We start from the raw sequence: 20,024 nt of genomic DNA, 5'->3' as shown, positions 1-20,024 counted from the left end.
TTGACAAGATGGTGCTGCGTTCTATTACCGTGGGAAATAATGTTTTTAACCGTTTAGTATAACAAAAACACGTCGCGCAACGTAGTAGAAATTTCGTTATGTGACTTTCATTGCCATGATAACGTAGGCTACCATGACAGCCTTTAATAATTGTTTGGGTTTTTAAATTTTATACTTTTGGGGGATAAAAGCCCTCCCTTCATATTTTCTCATTCTTGTTTACCCCTAATCTATACGTCCGAATGTATTAGATTTTACTTTTAAACTTGTAAACAAAAGCTGGAAAATGTTATACTATGTTATACTTCTTTTGTTTAAATCTTCGCATCGCACACAGTGTTTAAGAGATTGCGAAAAAAATAAAATAAAATAAAGGAAGCCCAACAAAAATCAGAACTTCCGAGTAGACCGTAAAGGCAGCATCGGACTGTCAGCTGTGGAGAGAGAAGGTGTGTTTAGTTAGTGGGTTTCGGGAGCGCAGAGCCACTCGGTGTCTTATCTCGCCTGTTGTTAGCTCGCACTCGTGCATTTACCCGTCTCTCCCCTGTTTTTTTTTTTTTTTTCCCTTTCTCTCCGCGGATACACGTTTAAAGTAAAAAAACAACGTTTATGGTCCTGGCTGAAGGTTTCACCATGTCTCGCACAGACGAGGTTCACCGTTTGACGGAAAATGTCTACAAGGTAAGGTTCAACTAATTAATAAAGTTCGGAGGTATATACGAGCATGTAATTTCAGCCGCAAAGTAAGCACTGCAGCGGCAAAATGAATTTGATCTTTGTATAGTTTTGGTCAAGATGCATTCAAAACCCATTTTTTTAAATCATCGATGATCCCTTAAGGGAGAGGCGCCGAAACGCAGCAGGTTACTATTATTATTATTTTTTATTTTTCACTTGATCAAAAATAATGTATTTTCCGCCTCCCTGTACTTTTGCGTTCCACCACAACTTAAGGCAACACCTTTCCATCAAAACTGCAAAATCAAAGTCACTCACTCTTGCTATTCATGCTCCTTGGCCTGTTGCATGAGTAGCCTACACCTATAGCGGTCTGCTTGAAAGTAGTGTGAGCTGTTCGTTGGTTAACTACTGGTTATTGAGCACAGCCTGCTGAAACATTAACATACTGCATTCCAGAAGTCGGTGCTCGAGTGGCACAAAAGCCTAAGCATCCTGTTGCAACAAGTAAATATTTGCCTCTTCAAACCTGTTCTTCTTAAAACTCCATGTGAACTGCGTTTAATTGCAAAGCCTCAATTCTGGGAAAGACACATTCTAGGTAAAAAATGAATGGAAGCGATTGCACCATCTAAGCCCACCATTTATTTTTTTAGCTTTTTTCATGTCTCAGTATTTTTAATGCAAAACTTGTCTTCAAATTCTTTTTGTAGAAACAGCAATGGGTTGGATTTACAGCTGTATACTAAAGAAGAGCACCTGATGACAGAATAATAAGGAAATTTGCCATTTATCATCTACCAGTGCTTTCCCCTGTTGGTGTATACATGGCTGGAATGCTCATTTGATTATAGAAGTGGTTGATGAATAACTTAAAAGAGCTAATGCCCTAATCATGCGCTTGTTTTCGTGCTGATTGCTTTATAATTTATTAAACCTCACTGCAGGCTTTGTTTAACAACCTTTGCCATGGTTTAGAGTTGCAGCCAGTAATGGAATGTCAACATAATCTCACCGTATGATGGCTTGCTCCTGTGTCTGCTCTGTAATATTCTTGGGTTTCCTTAATGACTTAGGCCTGCTTGAGGTGGTCTCTATCTTATATCTGTATATATATCTAGGTATTGATACGTGTAATAACCTAAATATACTCTATCGCTAGCTGTTTCCATGCAAAGCATAAGCCAGCAGAAGTTTTGCGAAACCCATGAATGAGTCAAGACGAGCTGTTCTGATACCTATAGGGAATTGAGGTATCAGAAATGAGCAGACATCTAGGGGTTCTTAGAGCCATAAATTGAAGTAAATGTTCCCAGCACTGGTTCCAAGTTTACCTGAATGCCCTTTATCATATGGGGTTTATACAAGTGCTTATTTCCTGCAAATGTTGGTAAATCAGTCCCTCCATAAAAGGGGGAAGAAAGAAATGCTCCAGATTCCCGAGTTCTTTGGGGAGAACAGACCCCTCTGCAGATTTTGGTGCTCATTCAAGTAAAAGCCCAGCAGTGAGTCTCTGTCTCTGGGGTGAAAAAACCCTGTCAAAGCCCTGACAGTCCAACACTGATGGGCAGTAGAGTGGAGAAAGAGAGTCCCACTTCCAACACTGGGGAACTGACCCAGTGGCAAAAGCCAGGAGGTCAGAGAGTGAGTGTTATCTATAGTCACTGCTTCTTTGGCACTTTGTCATGCTTTTTTCACCAAACCTTGCAGCATAAAAGCAAGTTTCGTACTGTTTCTTTAATATTTCAAGAGTTCAGTGTGACCCATATCTCAGTGAGGGGAGAAACACGAGTCTTTTACTGTATACTGCGTGTTGTTAATGCAGTAGAGCTGCAGTGATGAACTGAGTTAACAGTCAGAAATTATTCCACAAGTATCTGTGTTATTGTGTGTTATTGTCTTTATTCTGGTCATCCTTGAAACACAGCTCTAGATATTGTCTGCCTCTCTATAAGATGATTAAGACTAGCTTTGGGTATATGTTAACAGACACTTTTGCATGTTTTTAAGACATTATTATTTGATCCCGTCCTATGACCTTTAATTTTCACAAAGAAATGCAGTTTCAAATTTTTATAGTAGTTTAATTTTTGTGAGAAACAGAATATCATCCAAAAATCCAGGAAAAAAGCAAGTATTTGATCCAGTGCAACCCACAAAGAATTATGTCTCCTAATATACAGATAGCTATGTGCTATTTTTGTGGTACACGGATTACAATTAATCGATAAATGATCTAAACTTTTTATGAGTATAAAGCTGACCTGTCCTCTGAATCAGCTTCTTCCAGTCCAACATCTCTGCCAGTATGGGCAAGAGCAAAGAGCTCTCAAAGGATATTAAGAACAAGACTGTAAACCTGCACAAGGCTGCAGCGGTCTAAAAGACCATCAACAAGAAGCTTGGTGAGAAGGTGACAAGTTTTGCTGTGACTATTTGGAAATGTAAGAAATACAAAATGACCGTCAATTGCCCTCAGTCTGAAGATCTTGCCTCACAAGGTGAGGAGGATCTTGAGAAAGCCGGCAGACACAGAAGGCAGTTGGGACCACAATCGCCAAGAACACCACTGGAAATACATTATGCCTAGTGGACTCATATTTGCAGCACCCATAAGGTCTCCCAGCTCAAGAAGGCACATGTTTAGGACCATTTTAAGTTTCAAGTGAACATCTGAATGATTCAGAGAAGGCTTGGAAGAAAGTGCTGTGTATGACCCAGAGAACACCAACTTCAAGGAGATGGAAACATTATGCTTTGGGGCTGTTGCTTCGTGGCTGGGTCTTCCAGCATGACAACAATCGAAACACACTGCCAAGGCAACAAAGGAGTGGCTTGCTTAGAAGCACATCATAATCATGGACTGGCCTAGCAAGTTACCAGACTTCAGTCCTCCTCAGTAGAAAATCTTTGAAGAACCTTAAAGGATTTAGAGTGTTTCTATAAAGAGGAGTGGGCCAAAATCCATCCTGAAACATGTGAAAACCCAGTGACCACCAAGTGCTACGTCATATGTTGCTTGGAGATCAAATGCTTATTTCACTAAATGACAGAGAAGTCAGTTTATAGCATTTATTTAATTTAATGTGGGGTTTTGTTCTAGATTTTTGCTTGGTATTCTGTGTCTCCCCATTTAAAGGAAACTGCTATGAAAATTGGAGACTTATCTTTTCTTGAAAGTGAGCAAACTTCCTAATTCAGCAGGGGGTCAAATAATTATTCCATTGACTGTATATGTGGCACAATCATTGTTTAATCAAGACAAAAAAATTGAGTTGGATCAGTTATAAAAATTTTATTAACCATAGTTTACACTCAAAATAATGCAGTAATCAGCATGTTTCAGCACTTGAATCTACTGTTATGAGTTAAGATGCAAAATTACACATTGCCTGAGGCTGAAATGCAGACTGTCATCTTTAATTTCAGGGGAGTTTCAGCCAAACTGATGAAACAGTACAAGTCATGGCTTCTGTTACAGGATTAGATTAAAATGATAGAAAATGGATGCCTGAAAGTGCACAGAGGTAAATGGAAACTTCATCCACCGTATGATCACTGGCTTGGAAAGAAATACATAATGATTGAATATTTCTTTGTGTTTTGCTGAGTAAGAGTCAAACTTGGAATCTCAAGTTGTTGTTTTTCATGTTAGACCTTTTTTGTGCTAATTGCCTGTGGTGATTGAACATGAATAGTTTTGTGCACCTCCAAGCGATAAACACAAAAATAATTGCTTTAACTTCCAAAACCTTGTAACCCTGCTTATCTCTCTGGTCTGTACATATCAGACAGCAGACAATAGTTGTTTGTCTGATTTGCAAGCAAACAACTCCTGAGGAAGAGGAAATGTTTAAAAAAATATGCAGAGACTGTAAAGTCATTGTAGTCAGCAGCTGGGCAGATACCGAGTAATCACTAGGGAGGTTAGGGGGGTAACTGCGCTGCTGTGAGTCATGTTAGCCCAGTTGAGAGTGTGTGTTTAACAGGGCTGGAACTGTAGGCATGGTGAGAGCAAGAGTGGGGATTCTGCATCTCACTCTGAGTATTGTTCCTTCAGCAAAGGGCAGAGACACTCCTTACTTTCCAGAGATGACTTTATCTTAATCAACAAGGGAGTCAACTCTGTAAACCCAGCAATCCCTGCATGATCCTCCATGACTCACTTCAATTCTCCTCCCTCACGTAGACTGGCAGTTCCAGACGAGGTGACTGGTATATAGTCATTCCTGTGCTGACACAGGGAGACAGATACTTAAGACTGACACTCAGCGCTTGCATGTTTGAGAACGTCTGTGTCTGCACTGCTGTCATCTCCACCAGCTGGTCATGCCACCGGCTGCCTGTGAAAGGTGGTGGCCTAGATCAAGCCTCTTAGCATGCCGCTGGATCAAGTCTCAGACTGACCTGGCTCGGGAGGAGGGGAGGACAAGATGAAGTGAATAAACAGATTAGAGCAAGCCTGAATGCAGCTTCGAAAGAACAGAGCTGTGTGCTAAGCCAGTCAATAGTGCAACCTCTTAACTGCTAACATTATATGCTGCTCTCCTGAAGAATAAATAACATGGACGTTTACATCAAAGCTAAACGCCCCGTGGAAGAATGTAACTTTTTCTTGTATTTCTTCACCCTTTGTCACAGAAAGTATTGCGTGTTCTGCCCCCGATACAATGCAGTGCAGGTTTTGAACACACCCTGACAGGTAAGGAAATAAAAGGGTGTGGCTCATCACCACTAGCCCTCAGGACAGCGCCGTTTTCCCATGGAACACCACTCCCTAAATGTCAACACAGCCCGGAAGCCAGTAGATGCCATTTTCTCAAATGTCTGTTATGAATGTGGCAAAATAGTCGTTTGACGTTAAGTGGATCAAGCGCGTTCTGCAGTGCGCTCTTGTTATTTGATCTTCATTTTGTGGTTGCCTGATAGCGGCTGCAGTATGTCTGATTTAAAGAAAAAACCCTCATCTGAAATGCAGTTTCTCTGCCTAAAAGACATCTTGTTATGTAATAGGTTTCTCTCTCAGTTGCAATATTGTCGTGACATTCACTACACTCAAATGAATGTTACTCTGGTGATGATAAGAGAACTACAGTTTCACCACAATCTCATGTGGGAGATCTGAACAGGTGGTCTCTTAGCAACAACGTGCCATTATTCTTATGTGTTTCTGTCATATCATTGTGCTAAAAGACTTGCAGTTGGTGAAGGGCTAGAGAAGGCGTGTGAGAGGGAGGAATAGCGATAGAAGGATAGTATTTTTTTTTTTTCAAATATGGACATGTTTATTTCAGAAAGGGAATAAAAGGAGATGTAGAGCTAATGAAATGCTTACTAAAAGCCCCAGAAAGGATCTAGTGTAAACCAGCCTCTTTGATGTATATACAGTGCTGTGTGTCGTTTGTGTGGTCTTACAATAAGAAGTTGTCTGGAGCTGCATAAGTGAAAATGCCATATATTGTTTTATTTGCCTTTTTCCTTGCCGCACGTCAAATAAGGCACCACTTGTCTTATAAAATGCAATTTAAAGGAGTTTAAAATGACTTGTGCTTCTGAACATCTGCCCCCAGAATATAGTGTTTCAACAAGTTTATTCCTGTGGTGCCTAGGGCCTTGAAAAGATTGCATTATGCACTGCAGGAGATATCATAACATTCATTGCCTTTGGAACAGCAGATTTGTTCCCTGTGCCTTTGACTGCGATGCTGAGAGAGGACTATTGCTCCACACACCCACCTTCTCTGCACGTCTGGGGGCGGATGGTTTAGAGACATTCTCTTTTCTTTTACTCATCATTGCTTTTTTTTGTTTTTTCCAAGGGCATAGACTGGCGATGCTGACTGCTAAATCCAAAGCTACACTCCAGTGACTCAAACATGCTTCATGACAATCACTGATCATTAAGGTTGATTTGAAGTCACCCTGTTAGCATGGCTACTCTCCCGAATGTAGAGGATAGAAAGAAAATGTAAAAGAATATAGAAGGATTTTGTTTATTTTAGAAAAATAAAGCGTTAAAGTGTTGCCAGTGAAGAAGAAGAAGAGATGAAGAGAAGGAAAAATAGATGGAGACATTCCACATCCTTGTTGAAATAGTCCCTAATTACTGTGGAGGGTGAAGCTGTAATTACACAGACAGAAAGAGACACAGAGACAGAAAATTTCAGTTCGTACTGTGTCAATGGACACAATGGTCTTGCATTGATGGGCCATGAACTAGAGTTAACATGCCTGTGGCCGCTCTTACTCTATGCATCTGTGGCAAATGCTGCTACTTTCAGTAGGATTGGCTACACTACACCCACAAGGCCAGCTCAACAGGCAGCCACAGTGCTCTTCTGAGCCCCAAGCCAGTTGTACTTATGAGCAGAAAGTCAGTAATGCTGCATGGATACCCAGATGGTTTGAATGTTCCTTTAGGTGAGAACATTTTGACGCAGCCAAATTTTGCCATTTGGATATAAAATGAGTAATGCAGCAGATTTGCTGCTCTGCCACTGTAAACTTTCTTTTTTTTTTTTTTGTAGCATTCAAAAGACCTTTATCTATATCCATCTATATCTCAGAATGTACATGTATCTCAATGAATCAGCATCAAAACAAAACCAAAAAAAAATCTGTGGCAAAACAATGCCACCCACATGTTATTTTCAAATTAATCAAGCACTTAGTTGACTGACACTGTGGGAAGCTTAAATGGGAAATTTGCAGTTTCAGTTTGTTTAGGTGTTTTCTTTCTGTTTTGGAATGTGGAGAAACTGGAGTGTTACAGGTAGTTCTGTAGCAGTAGGATGCTTGCACAGTACAACACATGTTTTTCATTGTATTTATTTGTTTCTTCATTTTTATAGAATTGCCCGCAAGCTTTCAAACTGATGTGCAAAAATGTTAATTTCCTATACAGCCAGCCAGTGACGTAACCTAAAATACAATGAAAGATTTTCTCAGATTCAACATTTTCTATTTTTCAATTTGAAAGCTAAAATCATATTTTGAGGGATTTGTGGGAAATGCATCCCTTTCCTCCACAAAAGGAAAAGGATCTTTTGCTGGTAAAAGAAATAAAGCTAGCAAATAAGTCTGGTCTCGGTTGCTGTGGTAACCAGTGTCTGCACTGAGTTAGTTGAATGGTTGATGCTGAGGTGGATGAGGGGGTCACACTAGCTGCAGATGACAGAAAAGCAAACAAACACAGTAAATTGTTGGTCTCTGGTGTGTATGTTATTTGTCCGGCAGAGACAGAAGGGGACATTTCAGTTTAAAGGTGAGGAAAAGATAAAGTAATTGTTTGTAGAGGGCTTGGTTTTTCCTACTCAATCTGAGACCCCTTAGAGACAATTATGGACCCCAAAAGAGTCTTTAAAAAAAACTCATGTCTGCTCTGTTATACTGAAATTTGCCAAAGTGCCTTTTCGTGACTAATATTTACAGTAGGGGCCATCTCCAACCTGACAAACCCTTTTATTTCTGTGTAGCATGCAAGGCATTATCATTGAATTGTTGCAAACCCTGACTGAGTTCACAAATACAGCACACAGGAACTGCTGATATTTACCCTCTGCGCTGCAAGTTAATAAGAGTATAGTACAAATCATAAATTCCCCGTTTTATTCCCATCTTACCAGGAGCATGTTTACATGACAGAGGATGGAAAGTAGGCTACTGTTGGCAAGAAGCGATGTATGATTTATAGGCTTTTTTGCAACAGTTTATTTTCAGTGTTTACATAGTTCCTGACATGAGTCTTTTTGGACTAATGACCATGACTGTAGACCTGCACGAAACCCTTTCCACTGTTTATGTTCACAATAAAAATAAAACGTATTCAAAAAATTGGATGACATTTAATACAAGCGTCTAAACCTGCACTGGGTTGTTTCACTACATTTGAAATTTTTAGAAAAGGTAAACGGCTTGTGTGGCACAGCAACATCATTATCTGTGACATAAAAGCCAGCGCTGAAACTGTCAGGAGTTGTTGCAACCAAAGCACATTGTTATAGGAAGAACGTCTCTGTTCTATTTTATATCGATGCCTGTGTTTGACATGAGTGATGCGCAACACTTGAGTGTGCACGCTTCCATAACAAAGGAATGGAGGAGCTGTTTTTGAAGTCTACAAACTTTTCTTTTTTTCTGCTCATAATGTTAAAGTTTTCTCCCTTCAAGAGAACTTGGAAAGGACACACGCATTCATGTGGTATTCTAAGATTTGATTTTTACCTTGGCTTCCACTGAGAGCGCATGATGTACCTTCTGCAGCATTAGTAAAGCTTTAAGTATGCGAAACTGCGAACTGGCCATTGGCATCTGCTCAAAGCGTATACCTCTGACATAAGCGCATGCTTTGCATTGTTGTTTGCAGTTTACTGTGTTTCAGATTTACAGTAGCTCTTCAGTTAGTCTTTAGAGTCCTTGTACTTCACAGTCTCTTGATAAGTGCTGGGAATGTCACTGTACTGTAGGGCTTTGATGCTTTGAAGTCTTAACTTCTTTTTAAATCAAATGATAAAACTGCCCATCCTATCTGAGTATACGCAAGAAGTCAAAACACTCAGTTGTCTAATTTTAAGTGTGACGTTTAAATGGAATTTACTTTCTTCTAGTGAAATGTGATGAAGTTTGGAATGCATTCCCTTAGACATGTGTCCTATTTCCAATATGCCAACTGTCTCATTAGTTCTAACACCAAAAAAATTATTTCTGATAAGCTGTGACCAGCCTTAGCACCAAATTGACTGGCTTAGGAGAAAAACCCAGGATGGCATAGCATAAACAACCAGAATACCCTCTGACAGGTACCCAGATATATTCAAATCCAGCACCACTGCTACAATCACAGATTCTTTTTTTAAAATTTTTAGCTAACTTAATTGTCTAAAGATTTCATTTGTACCTTGATTCATGGGTCGATGTGACAATGAAAGGAAACGTATATGAAAAGAAAAATCCCTGTTAAACAGTCTGAGTTTCGTGACCACACTGTAGAGACATCGTTTGGCCAGCAAGGGGTTTTCTCCCAAGAAATGATTTAGTCAAGGTCCCGTCTGAGGTGTACGGTCTTGAGCCCATCATGTTAATAATCATTCAGTGCACTCAGCTAGACTGGAGATCACACTGGAGCCAAAATATTTGGTCCTAGTACACTAATTAGTTCAGGTATCAGTTGCCCTCCAGCTGAGACTCATTCTTTGCTTATGCACCCTCATTATTAAGAAAGAGAAAGGCAAATGGCATTTTTGCCACTAGTCAGTCCACACAGTATCCACTTTCTTAACATTCTTCCCTAATAACATCAGCAGCTCTGGCAGCTTCTTTCGGCTCTCATCATGTGATAGGTCCTTACAGTCCTCACAAATGCAGTAAATGGCAGATTCAGCGTTCATGTGATCTGGGCATTTATGTATTTATTAAATTTTTTTTTAGGCCTGTGACAAGTTGCTATGTTGAAGAGGAAGTGAGAAGGAATGAGAGAGGGGAGGGTGAGAGGGAACAGATGATGGCTTCCTGGCTTCTGATTGCGCGTGATTCCCCCTGGTTCTAATCAGCTGGTGTTAGTTTCAAATTGCCCCCTTTGCATGTCATTACAATGTTTGTGTGCGTAGGTGTGTGTGTGACAGAGGAGAACAGAGTGAGCAGAGATGAATGAATGTCCCATAATTTGAATCTGCCATCTAGATGCATCGACCTTGTTTCGATTGTTGCTGCTATGGTGAGGGGAAACATTGATTTGTTTAGTGCGCAGAAAGAAATCATTTTTTACGTCGCCTAATAAAGTTTTCCTCTAATCCTCCTTTATACATGCACGCCACAGTTCTCTGTATTCTCCCTGTCTCACCTCTGCAGCACAGCTGGGTGTCAAAGAGATCTGATTAATTTTGCAGGAGACATTAGTCTGCCCTCCTTTGATTGTCTCCCTTAATTTTTTGCTCCGAGTGCTGATAATGAATTCAATCAGTCTTCGTGTAGGCAGTGACGAAATGAGCAGACTCTTCCTCTCAGAAAAGGAGAAAATGACTCGAGCCTTGACTTATTTCTTATTTTATGAATTCTTTAATTAGAAGATGATACAACGAGTTTGAAAAGAGGGGGATACAGTAGCCGATTATACACCTTTTCTTCGTAATTCATAGAATATTTCATCCTCACAGTTTTCTATTCAGTCATCTACTTGATAGCTCTCTCTCTCTCTCCCTCCCTGCCTCTCTGTCGCACAACCTTAAGTGTCTCCTGGCCCCATTTCCCAATTAGCTGTCACAATTAGGGTAACAATGTAGCACAAGAGAACTGGGATGACAAATTTAGCAACAATGGGAAGAGATGAAGAAAGAAACTACCTCACTTTTTTTCCACTTCTTCACTTCCCTTAACTACATGTCATTTAAGTTCTATTGTAATTCATGTCTCTTATATAATAGTTATATCAGTAGCTAATCGCATAATACTGTAAATTGGCTCCATAGCTGCATGCATTACTGTCTGTTTATAGAGTGTGTGTGTGTGTGTGTGTGTGTGTGCGCGTGCGTGCGTGCGTGTGTGTGTGTGCGTGCGTGCGTGTGTTCGGAACGTGGAAGAAAAGGCAGCTAGGCTTGTGTCACATACCTTTGGCCTCTTCAGTGGGAGAATGTTCTGTAATGATGCTGTACTGGGCCTAGCTTTTTTTTTTATGTAATCCTCCCACCAGTTTTAAACACCACCACTCTTTATTATAACCACTTGTATCAATGTAGGTGTGTGCACGAGTACACACACATGTATTTGTGAATTTGTGATACACACGTTTGTGTAACCTCTTCAATGAGATGCACTGAATAATTTAGGAATAAATATTTTCTTAGCAAGGTCCTGAGGGTTGTCTTTTATCTTCCCAGAGGTAGAACAAGCAGGGATACAATTTGTATTGAGGTGCTATGTGAACTTGAGATAAGGTTCTCAACCAATTATATTTGTATCCTTTGAGTGTGTTAGTCTAACAGAGCCGGGGGGAGAACATTAGAATAATTTATAATATGCGTTTTACTATTGTTTCATCGTAACTTTGCAATAAGTTTATTTAAAACAATTATTTTTATTAAAAAATAAAATAAGTAAGCAGACTGAAGAGTAAGCAGACCACTGAAGAGTCTGTAGGACGTTGTTGCCTTGTGTGTGCTTGTATCTGTATAAGAACAAAGTTTCTCACTGTATTGTTGTTCCACGGTGCACTGTAGACTTACCATGAGTCCATTTTAATTGACAGCTAGACTCAGTCAACAGAAGAGGAGGAGGACTCTAAAAGGCTGTGACTTCTGATTTTAGCCAAACAATATAGGATCCTGAACAACTCTTACTGGTACACTGGTAGTGTTGCTCTGACCACAGCAAATGCTAAAAAAACTTCATATGTTGTGCAGAGATTTGTGGGTTTCTAAAATAAAGCTATAGGAGTGGGGTATAGCTTCAAAATTATATTACAATATTTCCAGAAAATTTGGAAGAAAAATATTTAATCTACTGAGCAATGTAACCTCAGTAGTGTAAAGGGTTTTTTTTTTTTTTTTTCCAATGAGCTACTGTCATTGATGTCAGACTACCTAATTTGAAGTGTGAATTTTCTTAAACAAGGTGCCAGCTGCAGCGGGTTTATAGTGCAGTAGTAGTGATACAGCAATATATCCGATGACACAGTCAAGTCAAACATAAACACAAAAGTAGCAAGGAATTTATATCCACCGCCCTCTTTCCCTGGTATATGGAGCACAACTAGTGAGCATTCCAGCGGTACTCAGTGGAGCATTTGTTTAAGTGTGAGTCGCTTATCTCTAGCTAGTTTCTCCCCCTTTTGTAGCCTGGTTGTCTCGAACAGTGTTTTTGTCTCAAGTGGTGAAACAAGTTTGTTATTTTCAGTTTTAGCGGGAACATTTTTCTCGCATGTTTTGCAAAGTACTTCGTTCTCTTGGAGGTTGTTTAGGTACTAAATCATCACCTGAGATGGACGCATGGCTCTGACTCTCAGACATGCCCGAGTGTGCTAGAACGTAAAGGCAAATTTATTACTGGCATTAGCAGGGACAATATGATATGGGACATCCCTGTAAAGCAAAATACTGAAACAAGAGCAAAGACTAAATTACTATTAATCTGATGTGTTTCTTTGAAATATAATTAACAGCACAAGCAATGTTTAAGCATTGGTAGTAAACATTTGCTGGTTTCCTTCAGAGCTTCTTTAGTTATGTAAAAAAATGGTGGAGAATCTCAGGTATTTAACTCCTAGTGGGGGTTGGCCCCTTTGGAGGTGTTTGCTTTTTAAAGCACTCAAGACTCTCATGACATGGATGATTGCAAACCTACACAGATATTTAACTAACAGTATATATACACAGTAGTGGCCCACAAGTTGTATTTATATCCAGTTTATAATATAACGCAGAAGAAGATGTTTGGGTAATTGAGGAATAGTGTCATCACATGATTTGTCCTGCAAACCAACTTGTGACTTCATTGATTACAGTGGTCTAGCAAGGTCTTTAAAACATGCACAGCACAGCTCTGAAGGCAGTGGTGTGAAATTGCTAGTTAATATAATGAATGAACAACAACCTTTTTATTTTTCTCTTTTCTCTTGACCATTTTGAAAATGTAAATCCTCTACAATAAAGCATCACTTCTTCTTTTGGCTGCTCGCTTTAGGGGTCACCACAGCAGATCATTTGCTTCTATCGCACCCCATCCCTAGCATCCTCTTTTATCACACCAATCCACTGCATGTCGTACTTCATTACATCCATGAACCTCTGTGGTCATTCTCTTTTCCTCTTCAACATCCTTTCTCCATTATATCCACTATCCTCCCTCTGCACATGTCCTATCCATCCCAGCCTTGCCTTTCTAACTTTACAAACTCCTCAGCCTTTATGGTTTTCCTTTATAGGGCAAAAGTCTATCAGGTATTGGTTATAAGAATATTGTTGACAGACAATAAAAAATGTCTAACCCAATACTTAAAACTATATCCTAGTTTGATACCTTTTAAATTGCATTTGCCTATAGATGTATAGATCTAAACCAGTAAATCAGAGTAAATGAGTCATTGATGGTGACTTGTCTTTTGGCATTTTGACGTTATTACTTATAGTTTGCTCCAGTTTTACAATTTTTTTTTTGTAAGCAGAGTCATAAAAAGGTGTAGTAATTTAATTACTTATGATAAAGAAAAATAATAGGCAGTTTATATCTTACTCATTTGGACTTTCACTATAGATGGATTACATACATATATGGTGCTGCTCAACTTTTGGCACAGTTTAAAAAAGCAATAAGGAAAAAAACTGGCTGAAAAATGAAGGAAAAAGCAAAAATGCTGAAGTCTGAGTGAGGATAAGAGGCCCATGATTTTCAGGATGGGCTGATGGGGTTTTAGCTTGACACTAGTGGCACCTTACCATATTATTTTGCCACTGTGTGGATTCAGGCTAGAAGTAGATTATAAAGTGTTCTCCAGCAGTATTGATGGTTGGTGGAGACTGCTGCTGCTGCAGCAGTGTTGTAGTTGTCTCTCTTCCCCCCTGGCTATTCCTGACTATGTGACTAGGGACCGGCTAATTGGAGGAAGCCCTGGAGAAGTGCAGGAGGAAGGAGGGGAGGAGAAGGGAGGTGGTGTTGAGAAGTGTCAAGAATCATGCATTCTCAGCATTTTACACTGCACCTTGGAGTGTATTGGGATACAGTATTTCCAGAGCAAAACAGTGTAGCTTACTGATCCAGCCAAAACAAAAGATATGACTTCTGCGACTGGTTATTATAAAAATGAGAAACCCATTAATAAAATGCTTGAATTTCACTGAACCAGTACTGCAGCACACAGTTCTTGGAAAGGCTGTTAGTACAATTAATCACACTGTAAGCTGGATGTTTTGTCAGGCATTCAAAAGGCAGCAACCCTACAAACACGGTCAAGAGCTATAGTTCAGTAACTCCTACCCCTAATAAGATAAAACTTTAAGACGTATTACATTTGAATTTGTTAAGACACCAAACCCCCTTTTGCACTATGCTGTAAACATGTTTATTTCTACTGTGAAGTTGGGCATTTTAACATGGCAGTCTATGGGGACCGACTCGCTTTCGGAGCAAGCCTCCAGTAATCATTTGAGGAACTGCAGCTTTTTGGCACGTCGTCTTTGGCTCCATATTTCAGCCCCAGAGGTTGCCTCTTGGTCTGTACACTGGTATGTGTTCTGTATATAGCTGTTTACTTTATAGAAAACTGCTTTTGTGCACCTGGAGAAGCTTTGCATATAAAGAGAATGTGAGGCAAAAAGTGGAATAGCGAATAAATAAAGCAATATGCAAGTCTTTGCTCTTGACTTACAGTCTAATGATAAGTAAATGCCCAACCTCCCATCTATTTCTTGTTTTCTTTTTCAGACCATTATGGAGCAGTTCAATCCCTGCTTACGGAACTTTGTTGCCATGGGGAAGAACTATGAGAAGGCCCTTGCCAGTAAGTCCTTTCTTTTTTTCTTTCATGCTCCTGTTTCACTGCAGATTTAGGCACTTAGCCAAGAAAACACTCTGTTTCTTTCTCTTTCTTTATCTCACACACACACACACACACACACACACACACACACACACACACACACACACACACACACACTCTCTCTCTCTCTCTCTCCCTTGCTTTATGTATCTAGCTACATATCCTTTTTTGTGCATTTTAAAAAAACAAAACAAAAAAACCCTACAAAATTTATCCTTATGTTAAATAGGCAGACCTAATCATCTGGTGCAGAGCTTCTGGCGTTGCTTGTACATGGTTATAGAGGTGTAGTCAGAGCAACACAAAAGACCTCTAATCTAATTCAAAAGCGAGGATAGCTCACTGTCAGCAGTCAGATTTACAAAGGAAAACAAGTGTGTGTGTGGCTATGTGCTTGTGCTTGTGCATTTGTTTGTTGGAATCCCAAACACTTACAGCCATGCCTTTTGAATTTACTTCCTGATTTGAGCTGCTTTTAGAAAATCAGGTCAGGACAATGTACAGAGTTGTCCTTTCTCACATGTAGCACACAGCAGTGTTATCTCACTGCTGGAAACTGTACTGTATTGTATTTAATTTAGGCAAGGTAAGGTAGGATGTGCAGGATGACCACTTGCTGGCTGTGAATTTGCACAACTGTTACTGTGCAGGCATTATTCCCACATCACATGGACTTTGCGGGAGGTAGCAGCTTAAAGACCAGTTCATGTTCAATCTGACTGTGTCCAGCATTTGCATTCTCACATAAATCCTTGTTGGGCGTTGTTTAGAAAAATTTGGCATTGTAGGGCATGTGTGAAAAATTAGTTTTAAAAAGACTGTCATACAATGTGTTCCTCAACCATAACAAGACCTCCCTCTGCCAGTCCAACTCATCCTACCATTAAGGATGTTCTCTTCTCTAACAAGTCTTTTTCTTTCCGTTGATGCACAATAACTAATCCTGTCTTTGGTTTAAGTAGGAAACAGACTGGTAGGCTCTCACAGAGCCATTAAAGACCCACTTTGCAGAATTGGCTAAACCCAAAGGACTAAGCAGCTCTCATTTGAGGGGGCTGGGGATGGGAGCGCACACCATATCCATATGGTGCAATCACTGAAATTATCCCACACCAGAAATGCCAAAAGCCTTCACTGATAGGCCTGCTTGGTCTGGGTATTAGAGTATTACAGGTTTTCCAACACAGCATTCAGTCAGTGAATTTCACAGTGGCTGGTAAGTGTAAAAGCAACAAATGCTGCGACTGACCGAGTCTAACTGCCAAGCCAACAGAGCCTGTAATTTTTTATACAAGTCCCCTGACAATATGATGATTTTGACACACTTACAGAAAATCTTTACTGTCTCGATCAAGATGTGTTATCCCTCCTCAGAGTGAAGGATGAGTGAAGGATCAGTAGCTCTCAAGTAAACCCCTCCCCTACCATTTGCCTGCCGTGCAATCAGAGATCCAATAATCCTCTCCGTCTGTCTCTCTGAACCCCTTATCACACATTTCATTAGATAGACCCACCCGTATAGATCCAGCGTATCTAATCAGCCATTCTTCAGTTACAGAGACACTATCACACATGCTGCTGCAGCAGCATCAGCAAAAAGAAAGTGTCTGTTGCTGGGAGATCTGCAAGAGCTCTCACAACCCCCCCTACCACACATGTGCAAACTCACATGAACTGACACTCACACATTCACACTTTCCACATCAAGGCAGGCAGGAGGCCTGTTTGACATAACGAAGAGGACTCAGCTATGATGCTCTGAAGGCTCTGCTCTTATTTCTCTGGTCTTTCCCATGCAGTAGAGAAAGAAGGAAGCACAGGCCATCTCCTGCCATTGACTCAGCTGTAATTGGGATTAGCATTAGCATATGTCCCTCAGCCTCGGAGCAGAGCTTCGAGGCTTCCAGCCTAGGAGACTTCCCTTATTGCAGGGCAGCTGCATCTGTCTGCTAGAAATAGCTTGCCCCTGCCAGGACATTGTTGTAAATGTGCCTCTCACCTGGGAGCTGTCTGAAAGGCAAAGGCCCATCTGTCACCTGGACTGCTGTTGAATTCACCTCAAAAAGCACTGGCCATTATTTGCTGGAGATTGTCAGACTGGTGGAGGACTGCATGGTAGTAAGGCAGAAATCACTGGAAGCTGACTCTGCCCTGTGTGACCTCTGTTAGCCTGGTCAGGTGCAGTTGAAATGATAGTGGCTGAGGCGGATATTGATTTGTGCAGCCAGGACGACTCCTTATTTAGCCGCAGAGCAAATACAAGCAGAACGACTGCACATTTGGATTAACTTCACTGATTGTTTTTGTGCATGCATGGAGCAAAAGTCAAACTTTCTGTGTGTGCACGAGTAGCCCCTTATTGGTCACGAGACCTACAGCCATGTGCATTCACTGTATGTCATGTGAGAATTTTAGAAACACTGTATGCTTTATGCTTTGCATTAGTGCTAGCGGGGAGCCTGTGGAATCATTGTCTATACAGGTGTACGAGGCTTGTCAATCAGCAGCCAACACAGTCACTGTGTCACCCTGCTGTGGGGTGTTCAAACATATTGACATAAAAGATTAAATGGAATGGAAGAAGCAAAAGTGCAGTGGCGATTATCAGCATGTGGTTTACAGCATGACATTACTCTTTCCTTTGTGAAACAAGGAGCTATTGATTTCTCTTTTTTTCGTATGTATGTGACCTATTGGCCGTGGATCAAAAAGAGGCCTGAGATAAATATTCCCCTGTGCATTTTATATACATTTATTTATATTTATATATAATAAATGCTTAGCTTTTCTTTACTGTATGATATAGAACAGCGGTCCCCAACCTTTTTTGCGCCATGGACCGGTTTATGCCTGACAATATTTTCACGGACCGGCCTTTAAGGTGTCGTGGATAAATACAACAAAATAAAACTAGTACCGGTACCGAAAAAAAGATTTGTTCATAACACACGTGAAAAGACCCAGGAAAACGATTTAACGATAAAAACGATAACAAAATAACGCTGAAAACCAATTTAAAAACCCTGAAAACCATACATTTCACACCTGAGCCTCAACTCTCGCGGCCCGGTACCAAACGACTCACGGACCGATACTAGTCCGAGGCCCGGGGGTTGGGGACCGCTGATATATAGGGGAGAAAATAAAGCACACTTGCAAACTTGTTTTAAAAAAGGCTTCTGCAGGGTATGGCACAAAAAATTGACATGGAAAAGCTGTTAAAACATGGACAAAGGAAGTGTTTCCAGGTGTTACAAAATATTGAGTGAGTGGTTTCATAGCAAAATGAATTTATCTGAAGTGACCCAAAAAATGCTCACATACTTTATTCTGACTCAAAGGTGCAACATTTATTATTTTTCATATGAAACTAGAAACAGAACATAAAAGGAAAAAAAGGAGATTTATTGTTTGAAATACTTCTAAGAGAAACTAGAGATCACTGTATAGAAAGCTGTCACCTGTATTTACACAAAGCTAAACTGTGCATTGTGAGGTTTTTTTCAGAATGGAAAGTGGACTGTTCTGTAACCTTTAAACTAATAACCCCTTTATTTCTTTTTGTACTCGCTCCTATTTTCTTCTAGATGTGACATTTGCTGCCAAAGGCTACTTTGATGCTCTGGTCAGAATGGGTGAATTGGCCAGTGAGAGTCAAGGATCCAAAGACTTGGGTAAGTGATGTATATATGATGACCCTACCTTCTTTCTTTCCATCTTATTGGAGGGTTATATTTTTTCCTTCCTTTTTTCTGGTTACATTGGCCTTATAGAGAAGCCGCATTATCTTTCTGTGTATAAAATAATGTGACAGTTGAGTAGCATTTAAGAAGAAAACATGTGGGTTGATAGAGAAGGTGCTTTTTAATTAGTCTTTTTAATCTAGTCATTTCACTCATGGAGGAAATGACTTCTTCACTACACGGGCTTCCTTTTCATAGGGAAATGTTCTAGGAAGGAAAAACAAAACAATGATGAGTGCAGTATCATCAGCAGCACAGTGAGGCTCGGGCTGAACATTGTCATTTTCAACAGCATACATAGTTAGATGCTTTCAACCAAGCTGAAAAGTATAAAGTCTTTTTAGATTTTTGGTAGGAGAGTGCCAGTTTGATACATTTCCTGCATGGCATGCTTTCATTTTGTGGAAAAATGTATGCGTATACTGGACGTGTTGCTCTTTAGATTAAGTGCTTATGTCATGTCAATTAGTTGTCTGGATGTGAGCATTCTGGTTGCAAACATAGAGGTCAATTGGAAAAGCAACACCTGGTGCTCTCGTAGTGAGTAGTTTCCTAGGTGATCAGTGATTTTCTGTGTGTGCGTGTGCGTCTGTGCGTGTGTTTGCTGTCCCCAGCCCAGGGGAAATCAGCTCATGTTTGAAGAGATTCCCTTTTGCACTGATTGTGCACTCGGCTGCTTGATCTGCGCAGAAGTAGCTGTTGATTTGATGGGGCCTTTGTTGCTGTGGAGCTGAGATACAGTTTGGGTTTCCTCCAGCCCAGCCAACAGGGACTGACATAAAAGTGCTTTCAGGATGTTTTATTCAGCAAGCGATCCTCTCGCTCTCTCTATCTCTATATCTCACAGCGTTTGTGTGGATTTCTATTGATTCCAAAGTTCACAGCAGTACTTCCATGCTGAACCCGGCCTTGCTTACAGTAGCTGGCTCTTTGTGACCAGACAACCTCGGTTGAAGTTGTCACAAAGACAGAAGAATATATATGTAGTCTAACTGACAGCTGGTCTAATCTCCTCTTGCACCACCAACCACTTGGACTGTAACAGCACTGAATTCTACCTTATTCTTAAAAATACACAT

At 40.3% G+C, this 20,024-nt stretch overlaps 1 protein-coding gene across 5 annotated transcripts in view; it reads left to right on the top strand.

Moving 5' to 3' along the window:
- The first annotated feature begins 452 nt into the window (after positions 1-452).
- The window catches only part of LOC146576262 (BAR/IMD domain-containing adapter protein 2-like), a 51,417-nt gene continuing 31,845 nt past the window's right edge, over positions 453-20,024 (top strand). For all 5 annotated transcript variants that reach the window (XM_085271390.1, XM_085271392.1, XM_085271393.1 and 2 more), the window contains exons 1-3: positions 453-681; positions 15,088-15,163; positions 18,790-18,876. In XM_085271390.1, coding sequence (XP_085127516.1) covers positions 610-681; positions 15,088-15,163; positions 18,790-18,876 — 235 coding nt within the window. In that variant the 5' untranslated portion in view covers positions 453-609. The remainder of the gene's footprint in view (positions 682-15,087; positions 15,164-18,789; positions 18,877-20,024) is intronic.

Source organism: Mchenga conophoros, linkage group LG4 (genome assembly GCF_057382185.1).
Source record: "Mchenga conophoros isolate Kocher_MC1m ecotype Shallow Benthic linkage group LG4, M_conophoros_male_GT1.1, whole genome shotgun sequence".
NCBI lineage: Eukaryota > Metazoa > Chordata > Actinopteri > Cichliformes > Cichlidae > Mchenga > Mchenga conophoros.
Note: the sequence above shows the minus strand (reverse complement) of the source record. Positions and strands in the feature narration are given on the sequence as shown.